Source organism: Rhinolophus sinicus, linkage group LG01, assembly GCF_036562045.2.
Source record: "Rhinolophus sinicus isolate RSC01 linkage group LG01, ASM3656204v1, whole genome shotgun sequence".
Taxonomy (NCBI): Eukaryota; Metazoa; Chordata; class Mammalia; order Chiroptera; family Rhinolophidae; genus Rhinolophus; species Rhinolophus sinicus.
The window spans coordinates 201,611,584-201,638,460 of record NC_133751.1 but is presented as its reverse complement, the minus strand read 5'-3'; the positions used below and the strand labels follow the sequence as shown (position 1 = coordinate 201,638,460).

General features: G+C 41.1%; 2 protein-coding genes across 7 annotated transcripts in view; one reads left to right on the top strand and one right to left on the bottom strand.

The window, feature by feature from the left end:
- Positions 1-524: 524 nt before the first annotated feature.
- On the top strand, positions 525-25,359 carry SLC16A14 (solute carrier family 16 member 14). Of its 5 annotated transcripts, none has more exons than XM_019718946.2 (7): positions 525-943; positions 5,175-5,273; positions 5,819-5,889; positions 7,402-7,673; positions 13,115-13,258; positions 18,128-19,105; positions 22,848-25,359. In XM_019718946.2, the coding sequence occupies exons 3-7, from the start codon at positions 5,849-5,851 to the stop codon at positions 22,997-22,999; spliced, it is 1,587 nt and encodes a 528-aa protein (XP_019574505.2). In that variant the 5' UTR covers positions 525-943; positions 5,175-5,273; positions 5,819-5,848; the 3' UTR covers positions 23,000-25,359. The 5 variants fall into 5 exon arrangements, with proteins under 5 accessions (XP_019574505.2, XP_019574504.2, XP_074170733.1 ...); XM_019718945.2 differs by having other exon boundaries at positions 5,745-5,889; XM_074314632.1 differs by lacking the exon at positions 5,175-5,273 and having other exon boundaries at positions 5,745-5,889.
- Positions 20,558-26,877, bottom strand: part of FBXO36 (F-box protein 36) — an 86,238-nt gene continuing 79,918 nt past the window's right edge. For both annotated transcript variants that reach the window (XR_012490143.1, XR_012490140.1), the window contains exon 3: positions 20,558-21,170. The gene's annotated coding sequence lies outside the window, so the exon portion shown is untranslated. The remainder of the gene's footprint in view (positions 21,171-26,877) is intronic.

Below are 26,877 nucleotides of genomic sequence, written 5' to 3'. Positions count from 1 at the left end.
GTTGTTTTCGGCCACTGGGTTTGTGGTAATTTATTACAACAATAGAAAACTACTACAGTATAAAACCCTTCAGGGGAAGTAAAATAACACTGGATTCCTTTATTCCCACATTCACCTAACAAATACTGAAAACTTTCCATGGGCAAAGCATTGTGTTGGGAACAAGGGAGTCACCCGTAGAAATGAGATTTGTGCATAGTGCCTGTGACTGTCCGTTAAGGGACAACAAACATACTGGAGAAACAGCGGGGAGAGGTGGGATCCAGTATGGGACAAAAATAAGGGATTTCCAATCCTCTTTAGCCAAGAATACTGCAGGTCCTGCCCTCTTCCATCTACAAACTGCCTTATTTTGTGGTCCAGACTTCGGTGAGGGTCTTTTTCGTCCCTTCTATCTCAGAGAAATGGGAGCTACTTCTGTTCTCACCTGCATCTTGGGTTAGGTTTCATTCAGGCGGTTGCCTTCAGTTATAAAAATGTGCAAAGCTTTAGCGAGCCTCAGCCAAAGCTATAAACTACGAGCGGCCACAAGAGTGTGCACGTGAGGTGACTGCAATTTTTTTCTGCCAAACCAGAATTAGCCGGTACAGGAATGAACGAGCCTGGAGATTTGAAATTGCACTGATTGGAAGAGAGCTCAGGTTAGGTCCGGGCCACCTCCAAACGGACCTTTTTAAAGCCACACGGACTGAGGCCTCGAGCTCGAAGCTCTACCAGACGCTCACCTGGCCGGGTGTCAAGCGGCACAGGGGCCGGAGAGCCCCGCACCGAGCGCACGGAGCCAGGCGGTGCGCCGAGCCTCGGGCATCCGCAAATCCAGGATGATAGGCGACATTGCAACAAATCTCTACGCCCAGCCGCTCAGGGGGCTCCGAGGAAAACAGCAAGTTCAGCGATCCCGGCCAGGAGGAGAGTGAGGCCGCAGCCCCACGGGCCCTGGGCGGTGAGTATCCCGAGGCCGCGCAGCGCCGCGGGCCCAGGGGATGGAGAGGCTCTGGGGGCATCTTAGAGTTGGGGACTGTGGGTGGCCGCTGCATCCGGGGATGCTCGGGCGGCGAAGGCCCAGGGCATTGTCCGAGAAGGCTGCCGGGCAGTCGAGGGCAGGGTTGCACCGAGGCGTGGTTGCGCCCAGGCTGCCGGTCGTGGGGCTCCCGAGCTGCGGGCGAGGCCATCTCGGGGCCGGCAGGGTAACCGCGGTTCAGGGCGGAGCGTGGGGACGCGCGCATCTCTCCCCTGGCGGCCAAGACCCCGCGCGCGTCATCCAGAGGGCACCGAGCCCCTCGGAACCCCTGTCCGGCCCGAGAAGCGCGCTCCGCCCGGCGGCCAGCATCGCTCCCCGCCTTGTCTCACCGCCCCAGTTTGGGACGCGAAGCAGGCAGTGATGGAGCGGAGAGGGGGCGGGGAGACCCGGGGACTGGGGCCAGGGGGAATTCCGGGTTCTGGACGCGTCCCTGCGCACGCTGCTGGGACTGCGAGCCGCCCCGCTTCCCCGCGGAGCTGGCAGGTTCCGAGCGCGCCAGGAGACGCGGAGTGCCTGGGAAAGGGGGATCTCGAGGGTGTCGGGGTACCCGAGGGGGCCATGGACGGCGGGTGGGCGCTCGGAGGGGAGCGCCGGGGCGGGATCCCGCGGGTCAAGCCCAAGGCGGGCTGATGCTGGTCCTCCCAGAGCAGCTCCGATCAAGGCTCCTCCAGGGACCAAACGGGAGACTAAAATGGGGCAAGGGACCGGGGACGGCCATTTCCGGGCCAAACGCCGCCAAGGCCATTGACACGGTCTTAGGAACTCAACTCCGCTTACCAGTTAAGCCGTTTTCCTTCCGCAGAAAAGTTGATTCAGGCTTATTAGCAAGGATGAGTGGAGATTATTGGTCATTGGAAAGATTCCTTTTCGCCTTGTCTGGCTTCTTTGTGGTTGTGTGTTTGTGTGTTGGTGTAAAATAAGCTTTGGAATCCCTCAGACCTGCGTTCAAATTTGGGCTCTACTAACTTGCTAGTTTGACCTCGCAGTTTCCTGTCTCCCACTCAACAAATAGCCTCAGTTTCCTCATCTGTGAAATGGGACATTAATACCAAGTGCACAGGAACGTTGTGGAGAAGCCAGCATAGCCCCTGACCCATAGAAGGCATTTATATGCTTCGTTGCCCCCAGCTGGGGTTCCAGGTTTTCCAACGTTGTCTTATCTGCCCTAGCTCAGTTCCCCAGCTTTGGCTGCTCCGTCCTTTTCAGCCTGTTGGTCTCACGTACGCCCTCTAAAGGCCCAAGAGTTCCTGAACAACCAGGTCTAGAGGCAAAGAATGTACAGAGCCCAATCAAAGGTTGATCCGCCCCACACTTGGGTCTAATGAAGAGCCGCTACCAACATGCTCTGCCCTCCTTCGGGGAAGATTTAGTTATAACTTGGCGCTTTCCCATTTGCTTCTCATTTTTAATGAGCTCGCTGCATGATAACATAATCACAATAGCCAAATTAAAAAAGAACGACTTGCTTACGAAACTTACTCTCCTAACAGAGCTGTAGAAATTTAATTCCGTTTTAATCTCTGATACGCTCCAGGAGGCCCTAAATTATTTTCATTTCTGCCTGTTAGTACGTTTATATGTAGCTGACCTCCGTTTCATAGCCTACACGTGTTACTTCATTTCCCCCGTTTATGATTTCTTTTTTCACGGTTTATGAACGCGCATTTGGGGAGAGGGGAAGGTTGGCTATTGGTCCTGTAATCTTCCCATTTCCTTCCTTCACCTTTTTTAGCCTGAGGCCCTAATGTTCTATGCTGAGCTTCCAACCGGCGAACCTACTAGGATGGGTAACATTTTACACATTGATCCTTACCGGAAGCCCCACACTCACTGCTCCATTTACCCCAGTGTGTCACATGCGTGTTGTCCTTTTACATGTGTGTCAGGAATGGTGGAGGAAAGGTGGGGGAGCATAAAGGCCTAATGGTGGAGAAAGACGTGTAGCCTGGGGCCCCAGTGGTCCCGAAACCCTCTCCTCGTTCTCTAATACTCTCTAGGTACACAGGAGAAGCAAAATACTCAAGTGATCATTTTGTATCTTATAAGTTCCGTAAATGCTAAAAATGCTAAAAGCAAACTTGGGGGTGGGAGGGATAGACATTTATTCTTCTGCCGATTTGAGGGTTTTTTTCAGTTAACTTGGTTGGAAAGTAAGATGACTGTGATTAGTCAAAACAGGACTTACTTTCAGAGAGATGTAGGTGTGAGACAGATGGCTCTGTTTATTGCCTAGAGTCATAGATGACTATTCAGGGACCTCCTGAGGACCTGATAGAACTTCCGCCCCCACCCCCACCCCCACCTGTGCTCTCCATCTGATACTGTGTTCTACATCCACGGTTGTGCCTCTTGAATAAAACGTATCCATTAAATGCTATTCAGTGTCCTTTATTTGTAATCAAATAAACTGGAAACATCAAGAGCAAATCAATGGCAACTGCATCTCTTAAAATAAATAATTCAGTAAGACTAGAAAGTTCTTAACACTGCTTAGAAAAATGCTTATTATTTCAACTCATGGGTTGAAAAACTAACTTTTGTTTATCATTATTTCAAACTCTTTCTTAGATGTAGACAGACTTTAGGAAAATGTCAAGTTGTGTTAACTTAAGGAAACAGAGCTGAGCACTGTCCCATGGACTGCAAAGAATGTTATTAGGTTGGTGCAAACGTAATCCCGGTTTTTGCAATTATTTTTAACCTTTTAAACCGCGATTATGTTTGCACCAACCTAATATTACTCATAGAGGCCAGTCTCACCCCTTGTCAAGCTGCCTGGTTCTCTGCTGGCTCCTTGGGAGTCTCAATGCAATGAGCAGGACCTGCGGGAAGGCAACCACCAAACACCCTTTGCAGGTTCTTTCTCCCAGCGCAACTCTTTTCTGACTGTGAGAATGGCTGCCCCATCTCTTTCTATCCCCAGGCAGGCTATTCTGTCCTTAGGGGAGAGGATGGTTGTGGCAGACAAACACACAAGCCTGGAGCCCAAAGCAGACTAGACTTCCCAAGGGAAGTGAATTTTGAATTAACTGTCTTTCTTCTTTTCCTTTCTTTTACAATCTAGTCACTGACCTACTGGAGGCAAGAAGCTGATCCAGATAATGTTTAAAAGCTACAGCAAGGGACCTTTATTTTCTTGTCATAAAATTAATATGTTTATTTAGAATTTTTTCATCAATAAGATAAAGCGTGAAAATTACTTGTAAGGCTGTCATCCAAAGAATTATCTCCAACATTTTTCTTTGTTTCACTCCAGTTTTCTTTCCTATGGATACATATTTTTAACAACAACAAAGGGGTCGTTCCATGTGTCCCATTTTGTAACCCCCATGTGTAATTCACATTTTCCATGTCTTCAGAGTCTGCTACAATTTTATTTCTGATGGTGGACTTGCATTGTATGGCTGTACCATGACTGATTTAACACCTGCTCAACCTGATGTTGGATATTTGACATGTTTGCAGAGGATTTTTTTTCTTACTCTTTCAAGGTTCACTATTATAATTTAGTTGAATATTGAAGGATGAGCAGAAGAGGAGGACCAGGAGGTTAGGAGGAGAGAGGAGGGAAAAAGAGAAGGTCATGCATAAAGCTTAAGAGACTGTGCCAAGTTTAGGTGCTTCACGGGGCTGGAGAGCAAAGTGCAAAAGTGGGGGACGGGATGAGGGACCAGGGGGGTGTGGGGAAATGTGCTATTGTGTATCCGCAAACGGTTCTTACATTAATTTTTGCTCCAAAAGATGCATTAGAGCTGATTGTCCGGCTAGGTTTTATTTTGGGGGAAACAGGGTAGAGGCGAACCTGGCAGCAGCCAGCGTAGGAGCAGCCTGGGGCAACCACAGGTGGGGGAGGGAGGGAATGAGTGGGAGGGTGGGAGAGTGGATTTGATCCTAAAGGTAACTTGACAGGGTGGGGTAATTCCATGGTAAGATAGCATTTTACAACTTCCCATTGTCTGGATAATGGGGAAGTGGAAATAGCCTCAGGCAAAGAGCGGCATCCTGGGCAAAAAGTGTAGTGGCTGAGCACTGGGATGGCTGTTTAGAAGATAGACTCATTTAACCGATAAAAATAATAATGAGGTATGATATGAGAGACAGGAAAAATCATGATGAAGCCCAAGACAGATCTATTAAAATTGCTCTTCCACAGGCATTCCTGGTTCCCCAGTGCCCATGTCTTCCCAACAAACTTAACCAGAACCAATACTATAGTCTACGGATCAGCAAACTTTTCCTATAAAGCGTCAGAGTAAGTATTTTAGGTTTTGCGGACCACGTAAAAAGGTAAAAATAATTCTTAGTTCAGGGGCTAAGAATTCTTAGAAAGTCTTAGAAAGAGGCTGTAGGCGCTGTGCAGTCTGCCACAGTCTGCCGTCTTTCACGTCCACGCCAAAACACGGCTGGGACAAGTCCCACAATTGGCGGTATTCCCAGTGTATTTGGGATTGTTTTTTACACCACCTTCCTCCATTGCAGAAGTATGATTTCAGTAATAATCGTAGGTAATGGTCCATAATAATCACGATATTCTTATTTGTTCTTCTGTTTTAAATTAACTAATTGAAAAAAAATAGATTTCCATTTTAAAGACATGATTCCAATTGAGTGCAACATTTCATGTATTGACTACAAATTTCACTTTCCGAACCAAAGCTTTTCACCTCACAGTCTTACACTCTGTTTCGCTATTTTAAATTTTAAACAAAAATAAAATCTCCAGGTGGGCACATAGAGTGGCAGGAGTGAAGTAACTCGAGTTCTGGTCTTCGTCTCCACAATAACTGTGCTTCACAGCCCATCCGGAACGTTCTGGCAAAGGCAGTGATGGGTGGCAATGCAGGGGCTGCAGACCCGGATGAGCCGAGGTGAGCACCAACAATTCTGAACTCTTAGGAACTTTCCCTCAAAAAAATGTGTGTAGCTGGGGCCACATATGTGCTGGGCTCAACTGTATAACCAGGGTTCTCGGAAATAACTTCCGTGTAGAATACAATGTTTAAGAAAGGATGAATAAGAAAGGTATGCTAATTTGAAGCTTCCAGCTATAACACTGACACTTTGTAACTGTTTGGAACTTTGACCTGCAAAAGATTTTTTTCGGAGAGGAGTATTTTATCAGTGACATTGTCTAGAAGTTCTAGCACCAGGTGATCACGGTGAAGCAGACCAGCTTTCAGTTGATTGGTGTTTTAAAGTTCTCCTTGATGATGCTCCACCTAATTGCCTGTTTCTGGGGTAGAGAGCTCCTGCCGCTGTCTCCTTGTTCCACCACCTGTGGGCCTGCAGGGCTCAGCTCCTTTGGAGCTGCCCAACAATCATTTCCACGTGTTACAGGCAGCTATCTCTTCCATTATCCTGAACACTGAGGCCCCTTCATAATCACCATCCTCCTAATTCTCAGCCTAACTTCTTACTTCATCAAAGAAATTAGACCAACAGGTGTAATTTCCATCCTACTACTAACCCGCTTAACTCCATCCAGTCTCAAGGGATGGGTTACTTCCCCTGATCCAGACAAACCCTCCTAACCCACCACCTCCAGGATTAGTCATCCTCTCTCCTTCTCTCTGTCTCCTTCTTTTGCTTTTTTCAGTTCTTATGCACACACTTAATTCTCATCCTAAAAAAAAAAAAAAAAAAAAAAACCAGAGACCTCCCCTGACCTGGCATCAATGCCGTCCCAATGCCATCCAGCCTCCCTCCTCTTATCCTAACATTTTGAGGGATAGATCTATGCAAAGCTCAAATCACCATCATTAGAAAGCTGTATCTCCCACTGTAAGATAAAAAATTGACCTTCCACTTTATCAGTCTCTCCTGACTTGGGTACACCTGAGTCAGTCTCCCTGAGGCTGTGCTGTGCTAAACCAATTGAGCACTTGGACCCACAAAATGAGAAGCAGATTCTATGCCAGGGGCCCCACCAAGACGAACCTACCCTGGGAAGCCTGCCTGAGGCCAGGTCTTTTCCTTCTGGGATATCCTTCTCGTCACCTGTCGGTATTTATCTTGATAAGGGACCCAAGGTATGGTCTTTGGAGTCAGGAAGAGCTGGGTTCAAATCTTATCTGACCATACTACTTATTGGCCATGAGACCTTGGGAGTGTTGCCTCCCTTCTCTATTTCCATCTCTTTAAAATAGGGATTATAGTACTTACATATAGGATGATTGTAAAGATAAAACAAGTATCATAAAAGCACTTGGTCCTGTGAAAAAGTGAGGCATGTTCCCAAATCTGCATCATGACGAAGATTCATCTACAGGTCTGATATGACGATGGGGCCACTTTAGTTAGGATGGGGTGGTAGAGCTGGCCAACGAAGATGAAGATTTTGTTTTGACATTCAATGAAATGATTTGTCGTATTTATTTCAGAAAATCTCGGAAAATGTATGCAAGTCATGAAGATATTGGGTATGATTTTGAAGATGACCCCAAAGATAAGAAGACACTTAAACCCAACCCAAACATTGATGGCAGATGGGCTTGGATGGTGGTCCTCTCCTCCTTCTTTGTCCACATCCTGATCATGGGCTCCCAGATGGCCCTGGGAGTCCTCAATGTGGAGTGGCTGGAAGAATTCCATCAGAGCCGCGGCCTGACCGCATGGGTCAGCTCCCTCAGCATGGGTATCACCTTGATTGTGGGTATGTTCGCCTGCGACCTGTTGGGAATAATTATAAAATGATGATTCCCCACTGTAAGTGATGTTTTATATTGTTAAAATGGGTTGATGTTAGTTATGTGTGTTTTTTTATTGTGGTAAAATACACATAACATAAAGTTTACCATTTTAACCATTTAATTCATCATATATCATTACAAATATGTTTAACACTTATGAATATTTTTAAAAGATAAAATTTTAGGGAAAATACTATAAAAGTCAACTAACAATCTTATTTCAGGGTTCTAATATTTTTTTTTAATCATCTTTTTTTTCTTTTCTTTTTTTGTCTAAATTTATTGGGGTGACAATTGTTAGTGAAATTATATAGATTCCAGGTGTACAATTCTGTATTACATCATCTATAAATCCCATTGTGTGTTCACCACCCAGAGTCAGTTCTCCTTCCATCACCATATATTTGATCCCCCTTATCCTCATCTCCCACCCACCTAGGGTTCTAATATTTTACATTGGAAATACTGGTCATACGTTATTTAAAAATCTATTAAACTGTTTTTAGAAAGGTTATTGATATAGCCAACAGGAAGGAATAATATTGTATTCTTGCATTTACTACTTAAGCCTACCCACACAGCCATCTATGAAACCAATTTTTATCCAGTTGGAGATACTTAACCACAAAATTATTATAAATGTAATATGTTACTATAGCTTATGAGGTTCAGTTTGGGAACTAAACAACTTTCACTGTCAACTAATATTCAGTAAGTGTTTACTAGATACCAGGTGCTTTCCCTTACATTATCTCATTTAATTTTATTCAACTGTCTTAATAATTTACCACTATGCCCTAATTTTGTTCATTTGCTTCACTTGAAAGTAGCAGCCATACTTTTATATCAAATTTTTTTCATTTAAAGCATTTGTGATCTATTTTATACTGGAAACATAAATGGCCTCAAATCTTTTTCTGGTTTTGTGAAAGTATGTATGACAAGCATATGTGTGTGTGGTAAGAGTCTGTGCCTTCTCAGTGATTTCTACAGTAGCAATTAATTGTTTGAATCCAACTCAGATTTTTTTATCTTGGCTGGCATTCAATCGATGCTATTTTGGATAATATACGTGACATTAATAACAGTGGTAGTACTGATGATAGAAAACAAGGACAAAGTGTCATTTCTCAAAATGTGTGTGGGGGGTGTGTGTTTATCAAAGGGAACTAACACTGATCTAGTTTTAAAATTAAATAAGGGGACCGTTATGTGTGTGTGAGAATTGTGGAGCAATCATTTTTGCCCATAAGTTGAATGAATTGACTCCATCAACCCTGCATTGGCCGTGCTAAAACCAGGACTACTTGTCATATGAAGAATGTAGGTAGGTTTACTTCAGTGTAGGTTAAGTGCCGGTTTTTTGTTGGATGTGATTCAATAAATCAGTAAAGGAAACCTTTGCTTCTAGAATACTTAAAAATCCAGTTGTGTTGCCTTCTTAAAAATAAATTTTTAGTAGGTGAAACAAAACATTTATAGAGTCAGTCTAGGAAGTGTGTGTCTACAACAAAAAAGACTCAGCAAAAAGCCAGAATGTGAAATGTCCCAATATTTTCCAAACCATTCAATAAGGTTGTCTTAGACATTATTTTATGTTTCACAATTTCTACCGCAATAAGCAATGGAATCCAGTCCTGAAATTATTGGATATCGTTTTAAAGACGATCCCCAAAATAGTGGTGGTGAAATGCGATTGTCATGGTTAATTGGGAGGTAACTGTATATTCAGGATTCTGTTTGAGAATCCAGAGTCCCCAAATTCCAGACAGTGGAATTGCAGATTGTAGACTAACCTTTCTACTGGAAAGGTGCCCACCTGCTAAACATCTTTTTCTCTGGGGCTCAGAAATCATACCACAGAAAGGCTCCGAGTTGTATAAACGAACGGTCTCCTATCACGACTCCGAATTGCTGTTCGTTATCTTAAGCTGCCTGGTACAAGGTGGCTATGGATGTTGAGTGTTTTTCTAAGCCAGAGCCATCAAGAACAGCTCTCCTTTTTTAATACTTACTGCGTGTCAAGTGCCTCTTACGTACATGATCTCATTTGATCCTACAGCAACACTAAGGCCAGACCACCATCTCCATCTGACAGAAAGAACACACGACACTCATAGAGACATTAAGTAACTAACTGAAGGTTGAACAGCTAGTAAGTGTGGGGCAGGTTTAAACCTGGTCCATTGGACTCCAAAATTGTGTCTACTATACTTGTGCCACACTGCCTGCCACTACATCCAATGAGGACTGAAAATATGTTTGAAGTGAATAAATATAAATTGCTTTCATTTTCTAATCACTAAGCACAATTGGGTTACCTCCTTTTAAATTTTAAAAAAATCTGTCAATTATGTTACAGACTTGAAAGCCACCTCTCTTCTTGGGCAGAGAGCTGCACCTGGGAAATTCAATAATTTCATTCTTGTTTTATTCTTTGCTAGCATGGATTTTGCCAGTTTCCTACAGAAGGTTCTAATTTTTAACAAAATGTAATCACTTTGGTCGCAGCCTTTGTGATGGCTCTCAGAGTAATTCTTGGTGGAAGCCATGTGTTAGGGGACTCGATGGGCTGCAAAAGACCTGTGACTAAATCTAAGTAGATTTAGAGCCGTGGTTGTCAATCCTGGCTGCACATCAGAGCCCCCCCGGGGCGCTTTGAAGAACCATAATACTCAGGCTGCACCTGGACCATTACATCAGAATCTCTTGGGATGGGACCCAAGCATCAGGATTTTGTGGGAGTTCTTTTGTTTGTGTTTTTAAAGCTCCTAAGTGACTCCAGTGTACAGCCAAGGCAGAGAGCCATTGAATAGAAGCTCTAACGCCTTACTGCAGTGAGGGGTGACGCCAAAAGACCAGGAGTTCAATGGACTACCTACTGTCATCCATGATTCTGTGCCAAGGCTCACCTCAGATTCTCTCCTCACCTAAGCTTTTTTCAATTTACGAGATGCTGGCTTGGGCAAGAAATTATGACTTCCTCATGGTGTTCCCTGCAACAATGTAACACTTTATTATGTGGGAAATGGGCTGAGATTCAGATTTCTTCTGAAAAGGAGAAAATCTGATAATGTGTAATTTCATTCCAAAATGCTGAGTTCCTCTACAAAATTGGGACTCATAGCCAAAGCACTGCATCTCAATCTCAGCTTTCCCATCTCCTTAGACTGCCCAGGGAGTTCTTTTCATTTTATTGAAATGGCGGTTCAATCTTGGAGATGCCACTGACCGTCAGTAAACAATGGTTAGAAAATGAAAGTTAGAAAATGAAAAGAAAGCTTGGGTCTGACTTCCTTGTTTATGACGTGTCTTTATTTTGTAACTGGAGGAGTGCTGGCGTTTCTGGGTCTGACTGCCAACCTGCAAATCATAAATGACTGAAGCTCCAGTATGCATAGAATAAGAGTTGATGAACTAAAAAGCCAGACACCATTATTGACAATATTCTTATCAGTAGAGCAATTCATACTTTCTCTTTGATATGTATAACATTCTTCTAGACAAGTATATGTGCACTTGGGGATTTCTCTCCTTTTTTCCTCAAATGCATTCTTAATGCAGTGTTTCATAAGTATGCAGTACTGCAGAAATACTTGCTTCTGGGCCCTTCTGTCATGTGGAAAATATGATCATGCTACTGAACTGTGATTCGTTGACCTTTCATATCCCAAAAGACCTATTAACAGCAAACCCATGAGTCATGCATTTTTCTCTTTTTTATCCATTCATTCAAGATTTGAGTAGTAAAGTGACCACGGGTTTAAAATATTTGTAAAGAAATCAAAGATATCTTCAACTTATGGTTTCTGAATTTCAGTTGCCACCAATAGTTCCCTCAGATGTTTATATCAGTGTGCCTCATTTATATATTATTTATATAATGTGCTTATTTGTATAATACCTATAACAATATAATTGTGTAGAATATATTTACTATCTTAAATCTATTCTAAGGTTTGTCTACTGAATTATTTTCTGTAATGTGACAGTTAATTAAATGAATAATTCTTTACCTTCATAATTTTTAGGATTAGGCCCTCTCAAAACCATTAAACCAGAAAAAAAAAAATCCCAAAAACCTGTTAGCTGACTGTACCCAAAGATGCTCATGAGCATAGTTAGAAATTTACAGGAAATTTTTATTTCAGTTTGGGCTGAAAGGGGAATTAAAGTAGTCCCACCTGGATATAGGATTTCATAACTATGTAAAGTAATCATGATCAAAAATAAGATGGTGTTTAAAATGCACCATCTTACTGAATATTGAGTACAGCCTCACACTGTGTTGCTAAAATCTGCATTGCTATGTGGATGAGGAATCATCAATCACAAGGCAAATGTTAAGCTTCAATGACAGAAATTACCACCAAATCAGGAAGAAAAAAAAGAGTGGACCAGACTAGAGTGTCCTAATGCAGTAAGCGATCACAGTGTGTATCATATAATACTGTGCTGCTGTGAGTATATCTTGCACAACCAAGTATATTCCTGCATCTCCACGTGGTGTCATAAACGCACAGCACGATGGGTCAAGTCGGGGGCTGAGAGTCACCACCAGGGGCTGAAGTATGTGTGAAGCAACGATGAGTCCTTTTCAGCTTGCTTGGCCTCTAGTGTCCTCATGAAAATAGGCTATAGGTTCCTCGCCTGAAGCCTGGGAGTCCTCAGAACCCTCTTCCTGTACTCCCTTCAGGTCTGGAGTCAAAAACTCAAAATGTGTACAGAGGCCAAGCAAATAATGTAAGTGAGGGCAGGAGGCCAGATATAAGAGTAACGGAAAGGGGAGAAAAGTGGCAAGCTAGAGAGGCAACTACCGTGTTTCCCTGAAAATAAGCCCTAGCATGATTTTTCAGGATGACATACCCCAAACATAAGCCCTAACGCATCTTTTGGACCAAAAATTAATATAAGACCCAGTCTTAGTTTTGGGGAAACACAGTAAATGGGATCATAGCTCCAGCTGATTTGGACTGTGTGGGACGATATTTTACGTTACCATTGAATTTTTTTGTGAATTCTCTTAATTTTCAGATGTGGCAACTGATTGAGAACACTTTTTAACCTTTAGGATTAAAAAAGAAAAAAGAAATGCATCTACTGACTAAGTAGAGCCCCTAGACCATGAGTTTAGGACCTCTGTTGTAGACAAGAGTGAACCAATTTGTCTATTGATTTCAGGTCTCCCTTCCTTGGTAACCTAGATCTTGTGCTCTCCAGTGAAATGTTTAAAATCCATGTGTGCATGCTAACAGCTTTTTGCTTATAAAGCAATGGGGGTTTTGGTGTGTTTTGTTTAACATCGCTAGTAATGTTTTATTCTTTGTCTTCATATGAGGATTTACTAAGAAAGCAGGAAAACACAGTGCTGTTAGTCAACTTCTTTTCCAATGTTCTGTGACAGGTCCTTTCATCGGCTTGTTCATTAACACCTGTGGCTGCCGCCAGACAGCTATAATAGGAGGACTGGTGAACTCACTGGGTTGGGTGTTAAGTGCCTACGCGGCAAACGTGCATTATCTCTTTATTACCTTCGGAGTGACAGCTGGTAAGCATATTGATTTTACTTGAACCTGATTTCAGATGTTTTTATTGGGCATTTTGGCAACACATTTAATCATGCAGAAAAGAGACCCATTAAAGTATTTTGTCCTTTTGTCTCCACCCCACCCCCGTTTATCCTCCAGGAAATACTTTTTTTTTTTCTCTCGCGAAATCTGCTTATTTTATTGATTTTTTTTATTAGTTTTAGGTGCACAAAACAAAGTAATAGTTAGACGTTTATCATTTATATCTCTCACACTGTGTCAACCCCCCATCCACTATCCCTCTGACATCGCCAATACATTTCCACTGTCAGGAAATACTTTTTAATATAAAATATTAAACGTGTCCTAAGAGTGCCAAAACAACCTAACTGTACTTGGCCTCACTAATAGAACTTAATTAAATTTTCCATACCTGGTTCCAAGTGCTATTTTTTGTCTTTAAGGAACAGGAAAAAGAAGGTAAAAATATAGGTATAAGTGAATAGACCAAATATTAAGGAAATTAATAACATTCTCTCATTTAATAACTACAGAATCGAGCATGAATCACAGAATAATCATTTTCTTCTTCAGCCCCATTCAGATTAATAAAATAGCAGCAAAACCCACCTACATGTAGAGACTGTAAGAAGCAAACCTTGAACACAGTTGGAGTGGCAATGCCCAGTGAGGAGGGAAAAATCGGCTGCCAGGCAGCGCGATTTGCATATCCGTTTTGCCAAATATATTCCCAGCCATAATTTCCTTTATCAGCAGGTAGCAGAATTCACACAGATACGAAGTAGTTTCTTACTTGTACAATTTATTTCAATGAACCAGGTCCAGCCTGACTTTCTTTTTGAGCACAGACTTGCAATCCTCATAAGTGACACAATGACAGCTGTGTTAGACTAAGAGTTAAAAGTTAGAGTTGGGAATTCTTTCTTTCTTTTTTTCCACTTGCTATCTGTGCATCTTGGGCAAATTACCTACCCTACGTAGGCCTCAGTTTCCTTACCTGCAAAATGGGATAAGTAAGAGTGCATGATTTACAGCGTTATTGAAATGATTGTATGAGATACTCTGTATAAAACACTGGGCACATAATAAAGTGCTCAGTAAATGTTAGCCAATAGGTCATTGTTATTATATATATATATACAGTTGACCCTTGAACAACACGGGTTTGAACTGCATGGGTCCACTTATACATGGATTTTTTTCTCATAAATACTGTAAATGTATTTTCCTTATGATTTTCTTAGGAACGTTTTCTTTTCTCTAGCTTACTTCTTGTTAGAATACAGTATATGATTCATGTAACATACAAAATGTGTGTTAATCAACTGTTTATGTTGTCTGTAAAGCTTCCAGTCAACAATAGGCTATTAGTAATTAAGTTTTGGGGGTGTCAATAGTTATATGTGGATTTTTCAGCACCCCAAATCCCCACATTGTTCAGGGGTCAACTGTGTAATATAACATTCTTATTGTATAACATTACAAGCTTAAATACATGCTTTATGACAGCGTGAGATGGTGAAGACAAAAACCTACTGTCCACTTAAGTCGCCAAGCTGGTTCTCTGTAATGTATGAGTACATCTATCCCCATAAACACCGAAAGCACTTCTGTATCCTTTTTGAAGCATCGTTTGAAAAACATTGTTATGAAGGACCTGATGGCTCTTAAAGAAAAACGAGATATTTTCCCCGAGTGTTTTAGAAACTTTTCCCCATAACAGTCCAATGGATAGAGTGTGCACCAGGATTTTTGTAAAATACGTAGGTGAGGAAATAAACATTCCTTCTGCTGAGACTAAGGAGGCACACTGGGGTCTCTGGGCAGACACATAAGCCCACCGTGCACTTGCTCTGGAGGTGTTTTTTGGTTATATGGACTGACGTGATCCCAATAACCGGGACTTGAGATACACTCTGATCATTTAGAGATCGCTATGGTTAGATTCTTTGTTTCAATGGAATTTTATTTCCTGTAAGTAATTGCTCATTGATCATCAAATACCTCCATATCCATTCATTTATTATTCATTCATTCACTATTTATTCAACAAATATTTATGGATCCAAGGATGTGGCAAGAAAATTAGGAGGCTGGTGAAAGCATTTTCTTGAGACACTGTATTGCTCCCACGTTTTATACAGGAAAAGCCCAAAGAAAGTCTGAAAATAAATCCCTCCGCCTCCCCCACAAATATATATATATATCACTGCATTGAAGTGGAAACTTCAGCTGATCCGTTAGCTTCTGTATGGAACATGCTGTTGGGCTGTCATTAGTGAGGCATGAGAAAACTGACTGGCAGTCTAGTCCCTTTTTAATAGAAAAGAAACAAATTAGATGCAAAAATCTGCAGAAAGCAAGTGATTTATATATATTTATATCACTGTACAATGTACGTTTAAAAGAAACCTGATTGATGTCCTTCTTCATTCCTAAAAGCATTTCAGGCAGATTTGTTTATAGCTTTTTTTTTTTAAAATCACCTAGGCAATTAAAATGGTGTGGGAGTGTCCTCCTATTAAGCAGAAAATTAAACAGTAAGGTCCGTTTGAGCAATTTTACTTAGCCAAGGGAGTCTGGACAAAATTCTTCAGCTTTGCCGGAGCTCCAGTGTCTTAGCCTGGCTCCTGAAGACATGCTGAGCCAGGACCACAGAATTTTCTCTCCCCTCTGAGCCTCCTTCCTCCACCCACTAATCTGACTGTAAAGCCCTCCTCTAAACCTGAGTGTGGTGAAGAATTTTTCCAGGGTCCTGCACAGGCTGGACATTAGCCAGGCTTTGACGGACCGGACGGCTTGAGCCCACACGTCCTCAAGGCGTCTCCTATAAGCTCCTGTAATAATTGTGCTGATGATGGAATACAAATCAACAAAGAGCAATGTATAGACCTTTCTTGGATCCTGACTGAAACAAGTTTTTAAAGGAATATAGTCATTTATGAGACAAATGAAAATGTGAACACCTTCTAGACATTTCATAATGTCATTTTTTTTTTTCCAAATAAGATGATAGGATTAAGTGGTTTGGTCATGATCAATATTTAGAAATCTATACTAACACATTTGCACATGAAATGATGTATTTGGGATTTGCTTCAAAATAATATGGAGCAGGGCAATAATTCTGTACCACAATATTTAACATTGAAGAATTTCTCGTTTTTCACAAAGAGTTTTTTTTCCCAAAATAGCCACTGATACAACCATTTTGCAGCTGAGTTTTATGTACCTTAACTGTGGACGTGTTAAATTAATCTTGTATAAAAAGGCAGCTCTTATTTTAAGATATGACCATTTATCTTCCCATAGAACTTTCTTTCATTTATTTCATTCCTTTGTTGTATGCCAGGCATTGTTCCAGGCACTTGGGAGATACATTAGTGAACAAAACAGAAGATCCCTGCCCCCATGGAGCTTATAGTCTAGCAAAAGGGGAGAAGGGGTCAGCTCAGAAACAACACATACAATAAAAAAGCAAAATCCTTCTGCAACTACCTGCAGATAGCTGGGGGGGGGGGGGGGGGGTGAGCAGTGCAGTGTTGGAGGCAGCACGGGCAACGGAAAGGGACCAGGCTCCGACATTGGGTGTGAATTCTCCAGTTACTTGCTGCAGGGACTTGGGAAAGTAACTTAATCTCCATCAGGTTCAATTCCTCTTTTTATAAAATGAGCATAACCACAGCTAGATTTCAGGGTTATGGTGAAAATTAAGTCAGATAAAGCCTGTAAAGCAACTGCCCATCATGGGCACTCAGTTACTGGTAATTATTACAGTATTTGCATGTGTGAGCACTCTAGTCTCCTTCCAAATTAAAGTAATTCTGAAACTATTAAATGATGCTGAAACAGGGAGGCATCCGCTTTGGGGAGTGGTATTGGTCAACTCTTTTATATCATGCTAATGTTGGGAGATTCACATGGGGTCCCATGATCATTGAAATGGAGCTTATGGCTTCCCGCTGTAGCTAGAAGTTGAGAACACAACCCACAACCTTTTGGCCAGTATTTTATTTATTTCATTTTGCCCCCATTAATTTTTTAATAGACTTCATTTTTTAGAGTGGTTTTAGGTTCACAGCAAAATTGAGGAGAAAGTACAGAGAGTTCCCCAAACCCTGTGGCCCCAACACCCCCCCCACCAGCATTTTAATTTTGGTGGGGGGTGTTGGGGTCACAGGGTTTGGGGAACACCACACCCCCCACCAGCATTTTAATTTTGTCTGTGTAAATCACAAAGTGTTCTGATTTGCTAAGAAAGATACAATTAAAAATCAGAGATACAAATAAATGTTCTGTGGTTATGGCATCCAGTGACTGCGTATATTTATGGGAACATTATAATTCCTTTTATTCTTGCAGTTAATTTGTGAATAGATTGGCCCCTTCCTGAGGCTTCTGCAAATTGCCTGCAGGCACCTCTTCATCCCTTGTACATAAATACTTTCCTGGGTATTTGGTGCACTAAGCCCTGACAGCAGAGCCTCAGAACCCATTCATTCTTTCAGCAAATCACCAAGCACACATTGCGTGTTTGGGGCAGCAAGGGGCACACCGGGGTGAAAAGACAGACACTATCCTGCCCTGGAATTTACTACATTCTGAGGTGAGAATGGGCCTTATTCCCTTATTGCAGTAAGCTGTGCCGCAAAGCATGTTGGAGAAAATGATGGGCTAGAAACTTCGGTGGATGACCCTTCGGTGCTCACCTACGAGGTGCTTTTTTACAACCATTATTGTTTCTTTGTTTGAGAAAATAGCACAGAGACGAATATAATGACATGCAGGTGATGTTTAAATGCTGCCAATTCTGCATATGGCTGTTTATGTTGTGCTGTGTGCTTTTCCTTCCTCTTTCAACTGCGCAGGCTTTGGGAGCGGGATGGCCTATCTCCCGGCGGTGGTCATGGTGGGAAGGTACTTTCAGAAGAGACGCGCCCTTGCCCAGGGCCTCAGCACCACCGGGACAGGCTTTGGCACCTTCCTCATGACGGTCTTGCTGAAGTACCTGTGCGCGGAGTACGGGTGGCGCAACGCAATGTTTATCCAAGGCGCCGTGTCCTTAAACCTGTGTGTCTGTGGCGCGCTCATGAGGCCCCTCTCTCCTGAGAAAGAGGGAAAGGACCCAGTGGAGACAGATCCGCAAGTCCTCCCTGCTCACTGCACTGAATCCGTGAAGTCAAGTGGACAGCTGGGCAGGGCAGAAGAGAAGGAGGACAGTCCCGGGCACGAGGAGGCCCTCGACGACCTCGTGGCCCAGGCGTGCCAAGAGAAGGTGGGCCACCGGAAGAATGTGTGCGCCTTTCGGGCGCTGAAGACCGTGAGCCAGCTGACCATGAGGGTCAGGAAGGGCTTCCAGGACTGGTACTCGGGCTATTTTGGCGCAGCCTCGCTCTTTACTAATCGAATGTTCGTAGCCTTTGTTTTCTGGGCTTTGTTTGCATACAGCAGTTTTGTCATCCCTTTCATTCACCTCCCAGAAATAGTCGATTTGTATAATTTATCAGAGCAAAACGATGTGTTCCCTCTGACGTCAATTATAGCAATAGTTCACATCTTTGGCAAGGTGATCCTGGGCGCTGTGGCCGACTTACCGTGCATCAGCGTCTGGAATGTCTTCCTGATGGCCAACTTCACCCTCGTCCTCAGCATTTTTATTCTGCCCCTGATGCACACCTATGCGGGCCTGGCGGTCATCTGCGCACTGATAGGCTTTTCCAGCGGTTACTTCTCCCTCATGCCCGTGGTGACTGAAGACTTGGTGGGGATTGAGCACCTGGCCAACGCCTACGGCATCATCATCTGTGCTAACGGCGTCTCCGCGCTGCTGGGCCCACCATTTGCAGGTAAACCGTGCCAGGTTTCAAGCTCAGAGTGCATGTAGATGGTCAGGTTGTGTTCTCATCTGGGTTATGAAATCCACGATTGATAAGAAGAAAGTTTCCATTTGTGTACATGCTCCTTTTTTCTCCCCATTCCTGGCCCCCCGTTTCTCACTTGTAGATTTTAGCAAGTTAAAGGTGATTCTTCCATATAGAATGGAGATGAACTTTTGATCCTTATCTACAAAATAATCTCATTGTGTAGAATTCTCTATCAGTTAGGGATGCATTTGGCAATAAGAGAAGACCCGGCCAATGGTAGCTTAAAAAGGAGATTTAATTGTGTCATAGAGCCAGGAATCTAGAGTTCAGGAACTAGATAATATTAGGACAGTATCTCCAAGATCCTCTTGGCCTTTTCCTCATGTAGTTACCTCATGTTAACATGGCTGTTGTAGCTCCAGCCACAGCAGCCTCATTTATAACAAAAAGGAAGAAGGAAGGAAAGGCCTACTCCCAGCAGATTTCCACTTATATGATTGGCCAGGACTGTGTCACACAGCCCACGCTTCAGCAGGAACTGAGAATTGGAGTATTTTGCCTTTCAGCCTCTGTACTAGAGGAAGGAAAAGAGGAAAAAATTGTACTGGGGGTTGTATCAGTCAGATAATGGTACCTTCCAGAGATGTTAAACTGAAATATCCATTAAGGGGATGGGTACATTATCAGTGTATCAGTGGCTCATCCACCTTCTTGTTGGAGATCCTTCAGCTTGTGTATTATATGTGGAAATGGAATCTCATTGACAGTTATTTGCATGATCCAAGATACTTTCTGTTTCTGGGGTTATTTTATACTGATCCATCAGATTTCAATAGCAGCATAACAGCAGTGCGGTATGGCTTAAGGAATTCATGATCAGTGTTAAACCACCAAAGTTTGCCAGCATGGTTTCCTTGTCCCATTCCTATGGTCTTGTTCTTATCACTTAGTTGCATTCTGGCATCCTTTCTTGAGTGGAAGAGAGATGAATTGCCACTAGAAGACAAGGAGTTATGACCAGCCCTTTGTTATCAGGCGTTAGTTATCTCTGCCTGCTTCAAGTTCCCTCCCTAGAAGGGGACTCTAGCTCACTGTGATCCACCATGATGGCAGAAACGGTTGTATTAATGGTTAAGAACCTTCTATGAATGTGTGTCAAATGCTGCTGTGGGGACTCTAAAATCAATGTTCTGATGTGCATCTCTAGACCAGCAACCTAAAGAGGGCTTTCCTCCTTTTTGTTTCTCCTTCCACTGAACTCACACACTAAGGAATGCTGACCCTCATCACGGGCCAACTGCAATGTGTCTAATCCATTGATTTTCCGGGCCAATGAGAGGCAGCCCAACCTTCATGCACTGTAGTTCAGAAGTGACGGACAATATAAGGGACTAAATAACCACATTAAATTCTTGCTAGCAATTCCAGGTGGGCTAGAAATTATTACTTAGCTCAGTTTGCTACAAGGAAAATTACTGTTCACATTCACATTGCCTTTTTCTTTTTTAGTGGGTTTAGAAATGAATGTGTTTTTCATTTTTCAAAGCAGTTTCTACTGGCACCAAAAATTCTCGTACAATTTAGTACCATGCCAGACAACCACATTTCCACTTAAGATGAACCAACATTTCAACCATGTCACTTAGCAACATGAACTCCTTGATCTAATTCATTTACAATATTGCTGGGTATTCACTTCTTCTCCTTTAAAGATGCAATAATAGTAGATACTTTTTTAGATGTTTCCAGTGTAAAATACAGCAAAACTTAGCCACCAGATTTGACTGACCCAGAATCTACACATAACGCCTTCAGTCACATAAAATATAACACCCTGACACACTTTGCAGTGTTTTTCACCGAGAGCTGGGAACACATTTCATAAATAAGAAAAACAGCTGCCACTCATCATTTGACAGACTCAAATGAAAAGGGAATGCAATTTAATGGGGAGCTGGATTTTACTTTGAAGCTGTTGAGTTGAATTGATGGTTGGATCAGGGTTGCCAAGGATCCCAGGTTGGAAACCAAAGAACGGAGATCAGACCTGTAGGGAAAGGTGATGAAGGAAGATGAGATAGGCAGCTTGTCTGAAACATCTTGTCTCTGAAGTTTCATCCACACATGCTGGGTCAAAACACGTGGTCAAGTACAATCTCTCGTGAGATTTTGCATCTGACTCGGGACCAAGTTGAGTTCAAACTAGTGGAAATATTAAAACAGGCACCAGAGAGATATGGCAGGACCCCGAGTCATTTAAAAATAAATTCTAAAGGTAGATTGGAGAAACCTATGGGATTAATTTAACATAAAATTGGGTAGTCTTCCTCCAATGTGTGCTGTTAAGTTGTTTGGTGAAGTTGGGTGCTCTTAAAAAATTGACATGAGTTACTTTTAAAGATTGGGGAGTGTGGAGATATTTTTACACATATTTATACTTTTAAGGGAAAGATGCAAGATTTTGAATATAATAAATTCAATTTAAGACTGTAACAATATGTAATAGACTTAGCAGACATTTTCTATAGTCTGCAGGGACCAGAAGGAGAATGGCGTCGTGAGAAGGAGATGCCGGAGTATTCTAAGAGTGGTCGTGTTTATTAGCAGTCCCCTAAGAATGAGGGAAAGTACACATACAGACGAGGAGCCAAGAGAAATGTGTTTGAAACTCCAAAATATTCAGTATGCTTTGTGCTTATGGTTAAGTTTGGGGCAGTAGGGAATAGAGGTGGCTTGGGGCGACATCACAGAGCCCTGGAGCTTAGATTCAGCCACTCAAACAAAAAAAGTAAATAAATAGTCTGAACTAAATACAAATTAAGTTTGTCCTATTTCAGAGGTCCGTGTTAAGCAGCAGTGATTGTTCAGCTCATGTCAGCTATTGGTATTTGTTATTTAGAGCCATCATTTCCACTCTTAGTCACTTGATCACATGAAAAGTGAGGATTTGACTACTGAAATGACACGATCAGCTTTCCTATGGGACGAGTGGAATATGTGAACCTCGTTTATAGTTACTGATTTTTTATTTAATTGTAGTTTCAGGATAGTCCTGTCATATACGCTGCTTACAGATACAGACCTTTCTGCGTTATCTGCAAGTGAAGCATTCACCTTGTCCCAATTCACACAGTCACAGTTGACAAATGGTGACACTGAGCAGAAGTTGGGTGTGTTTTTGTTCATATGTCAGTGGGCCTTTCTGATTCAGTTCTGAAGCTGAGTCATTATTTTTGGATTATACGTTTAATCTTTGTTCCTCTTGTCTCATTGGAGGTTAAAAAAAGATGGTAGAGCATTTTATTAAAGCTACATCTAAAGAGTCTGATATTTTCTTTTTTATATCAAATAACAAACCAAAAGCTTGACTTTTAAAGTATATACAGAATTCATAGCTTTTGAGTGGTTAAAAAACTATAAATGTGTGATTTAGTAGCATGTTTGTTTTTCATTACTACCTGAACTGGTCCAGGCACATTAATTGTGATTTAGAAAGTTCTACCCTAGTGACTTAAAAGATAAATGTAGCCATCCTCAGTTAGATGCTGAGAACTCTGGTTTATATAGCCCGAACTTAAAAATGGCTACATGAAACATTTGGGGCATTAAATGTCATATAAATAAATTATAGAAATATTTATATTAGCAATAAATGCTTACTTGGTGTTCTTGGCTTTATTTTATCAACTACGTTACACTGAATATCTTTGTTTTTGTTTTGTAGGGTGGATCTACGACATGACACAAAAATATGATTTTTCCTTCTATATATGTGGTTTACTTTACCTGGTAGGATTACTCTTTTTACTCATTCAACCATGTATTCAAATTATAGAGCAATCGAGAAAAAAAAGCGTAGGTGGTACACACGTCTAGTGTCATGTGATGTTTCATGTAGGATTTCTTTGTGGTACTCATGCCTACCTCCCATGGTTGCTGTGAGGCGCCTATGACATTGTGGGAAAGCGATTTGTACGGTATCTGTCACTGTCATTTGTAAATGCCATTGTCATTGCTTTATTTGAAAGTAGCACTGCCTGTCCATTTGGGGAGAAGCAACGTTGGACAGTATTAAAGACTACATACATTTTAGAGATGACAATGTCCTTCAAAGACAGCCTATTAAGTAATTGGTAGAGATGCCCTTGCAAAAATTATTCTCTCGCCATCCACTGAGACTAGGGTTTTAGATACAGCTTTTAAAACAAAGACAAGGAATAAAAGCTTTTCAATCCAACTACTACTTCTTTGTAAAGTGAAAATAAAGTGCTTCTGCAAAGCTCACAGTTAAATGGGTTTTAAGCACAGGAGCATGATTAAATTTCAGAAACTAATTGTTACAGGGAGCTATTGCTCGCCCAGTGTAAAATAAATGCTGGCTCCAATTTCAAAGGTAATACATTTAATACAATTAAAGAAAAAATTATATTTTTATAAAAGAATTCTGCAGCTAGGGAGTACAGTTTATCAATCTTCCTCTAAGAAAAGCTTTTGCTCTCAATCCTAATTCAATAGTATCTAGTTATAAACTGAATCTTAAGACAAAGCCTAAGTAAATAATAATTTACTTAGCAGAAGTTGTATTTGTACACACAACTATTGAATCAAGGGCTATGGTTCAAGCACTTTTATTCCCATCATTGGCCTCTTTGTTTATTAACACAATCTAGGGCCTGTAACATTGTTTTCTGAGTTTCTCCTGTCCAGTAAATAAAATAGAGAACTCATTGCAGGTTGATATGTGAATTTGGCCGTTAAATCGTTTGTATAAAGTGTGGTACTAACCCAGAATATAAGACTATGAACTTGTGAGGATAATAAACGGAATGCCCTTGGTCTAGGTGTCTGTACACCTGACATTGGAGTAGTGGTAGCAAGTCGCCCTTCTCCAGTGCCTGAGCTCCACACAGTTTTAAAAATAGTTCTCTTGATCGATTTCATACAGAAGATAACAGGGATCCATGACGTCAAATAATGCTCTTCCTTTATCTCAGATCTCTATTTTTCTAAGCCAAACATTTTTCAGACTGCAGAATGTTCTTCCCAGAATCGTTTTGAAATTTCTGGCTGCCTTACTTGTTTACACATATTTCAGAACTGATTAAATTTCTACTCACAATTTGCTCATCATACATAAAAATCCTGTAACATCATTGCCAGTGTCTTGGGTCAAATTTACCTAAAGTGAGTATAGACCATTCTCATTTACCCTTGGTAATTAGAGGCAGGAATGGTACCAGTAATTAGAATCACAGAATGGTACCCTAAGCCTAATTCTAGCCAGCAATTCTCAGTCTCTTCCTCCACCAAACCCTTCAGAGCTGTTAACAAGTGATTACATGGACAAGTTTCCTTTTTGTTTCATCTCCTTTATTTCCTGCTCTGATGGCTAGGGGGAGGGTTTGTGTAATGAAAGGGACCCTCAAAATAACAATACTACTAATAGGCAGCTAATGGAACGGAGAAACAAAAGCATGACTAATATGCACACTCAATATTACCTCCAATGATTCAAGAATTGCCTGCAAATTATTATAGATAATTGCATGTCATGCTCCGTTTGGTTCAACACAATGACCAATTTGGTATCGTTACAGCTTTGGCTGCTGTTAAAGAATCCATTTTGATTAAGGTAAACTTAAATGCTGATGCAATGCTGTATCTCTAGCTATATATTAACCATAAAATTCGGATGGTTAGATGGAAAAACATGTTGCGTGTTTTAAAACTGACCACATGATTTCATTACTTTCATTTTCTACAAACACCAAAATAACAAGAGGCAGTGTTAAATATTTTGAATGGTGCTATAGCTGAATCGTTTTGATGCTCGCACTGCTGGTCATACCATCAGAAATATCAACTTTTTATCCAATAAACCAGCTTTGGTTATGTCCAAGTTAAACCTACCCACGTTCAGTCTGTACAGCTGTTTGTTGACTTACTGTATTTATCGAAGTGGTAATTTCTACCACATCAGAAGTTCCTATTTTACAAAAATAGAGTAAAACCTGCTTGCAATATTCATGTTAACACTAGAATAAGAGAGAATGCTATAAAGAATTATAGCAAATATATTAATATTTTCTGTTTAAAATGTTATTATTTACAGTTTATTGAAACTATTATAAAGGGTTAATAATTGTATATTTATGTTAGGTGCTTTGTAGTTTTCCCCTCACATGTCCAAGTAATTTTTATTCACATACAATTAAATAAATTTTGTCCTGTTTAAAGATGGTCAGTGAGTTTTTATATAAAATCTCTGTTTTCTTAGTTTTAAGAGGAAAACTCCTAAAGTGTAACTGGTGATTATATGGTTGGTTCTTTCCCTTAGACGTTTGTCTCTAGGTGTAGTTGTAGAACCACCAATCATGTAGGGTGACTGTTAGAAGTGCCAAGTCCAGCTATTAAATTTGCAATGCGCACACCTTTTAATCTAGGGATTGCATTTCTAAAATTTTTCCCATCATATGAACAAAGACAAATGAACAAAGATTTCTTTATGTATTGTTTCTTATAAAAGACTGGAAACAATTTAAATGTCCATCAACATGGACCTGTTAAACAAAGTATGGTGTTTACGCAATTTTTTTTACAGACAGATCCATATGTAAAATTAGAAAACAATATCCAAGATATATTGCTAAAAGAAAATAGCACAATAAATATGGTTAATTTGCTCCCAGTTGTGTTTTGTTAACAACAAAAGAAGGTTATTCATATGGCCGGTATTTGTACAGAACATTTCTGGCAGGTAGCAAGAAAACATTAACAGTAGTCGGCTCTTGGGAGAAGTTTGGGGACTGGGGTGGGTCTGACTTTTTTCCTGGTGCGCACAATGTTTTTTCAGTTTAAAACTTGTTTCCAAAATTATTTTAAATACAGATTTCTGGGGCTACTTAAAAACTTAATGAATTGGAATTTGGGGGGATGGAGCCAATAAACCTGCCTTTAGATAAGTTTATCAGTTGATTTTCATGCACACTAAAATTGGAGACCCACTCTCAACATATTTCAGAGTAAAACACTCCAATCAATTTCAAATACTTGTCCTGACTCTCTTCAGGTTGATTATTTCCTTTTAGACAACATTCTGGTCAATTACTATCATCAGAGCACTCATAGTATATTATATTTTTATTTTGCTGAATCTTTCTGTTTCCATGGTCCTTTTCCAATCAACAAATGTAAACTGGGTTTGTATAAGAACAAGGCAAGCTGATGCCAGTGTTTGCCCCCAGGTAGCCTGCACACAGAAGTAAGCTGCTACAGCACGGCACTAAAAGTAACAATGCAATAACAGAGCTAAGGGAAATTTGACTCCCAACCTGTTGAGATGAAACTGTAATTGATAATATAAAACATACAGAAAGGTTCAGTAAAACGATTGAAGAACTATCACTATTTGTGTACTTGTCAAATGAAAGATACAGACTACAAGTGCTAGACTTACAGTTCTCAAACTCATGGATCTCAGGTCCCCTTTATATTCCTAAAAGCCAATGAAGACCCAAAGATAGTTTGTTTTTATAAGTTTTACCTGATTGATATTTACCCTATTGGAAAGCAACACTGAGAAATTACTTCATTTTAAAATAACAGTAATGAGCCTACTATGTTAACAACACATTTTTATGAAGATAACCATATTTTCCCCAAAAAATGTAGTAAGAATAGTGGCATTGTTTCACATTTTTGCAAATATCTTTAATATCCAGCTTAATAGAAGACAACTGGATTCTCATATTTGC

Excerpts from the sequence above, each read along its gene's own strand:
- SLC16A14 (XM_074314632.1), top strand. The coding sequence starts at position 5,849 with ATGGGTGGCAATGCAGGGGCTGCAGACCCGGATGAGCCGAG. Across the intron at positions 7,674-13,114 it reads GGGTATCACCTTGATTGTGG|GTCCTTTCATCGGCTTGTTC; the intron begins GTATGTTCGCCT and ends GTTCTGTGACAG. Across the intron at positions 19,106-22,847 it reads GCTGGGCCCACCATTTGCAG|GGTGGATCTACGACATGACA; the intron begins GTAAACCGTGCC and ends TTTGTTTTGTAG.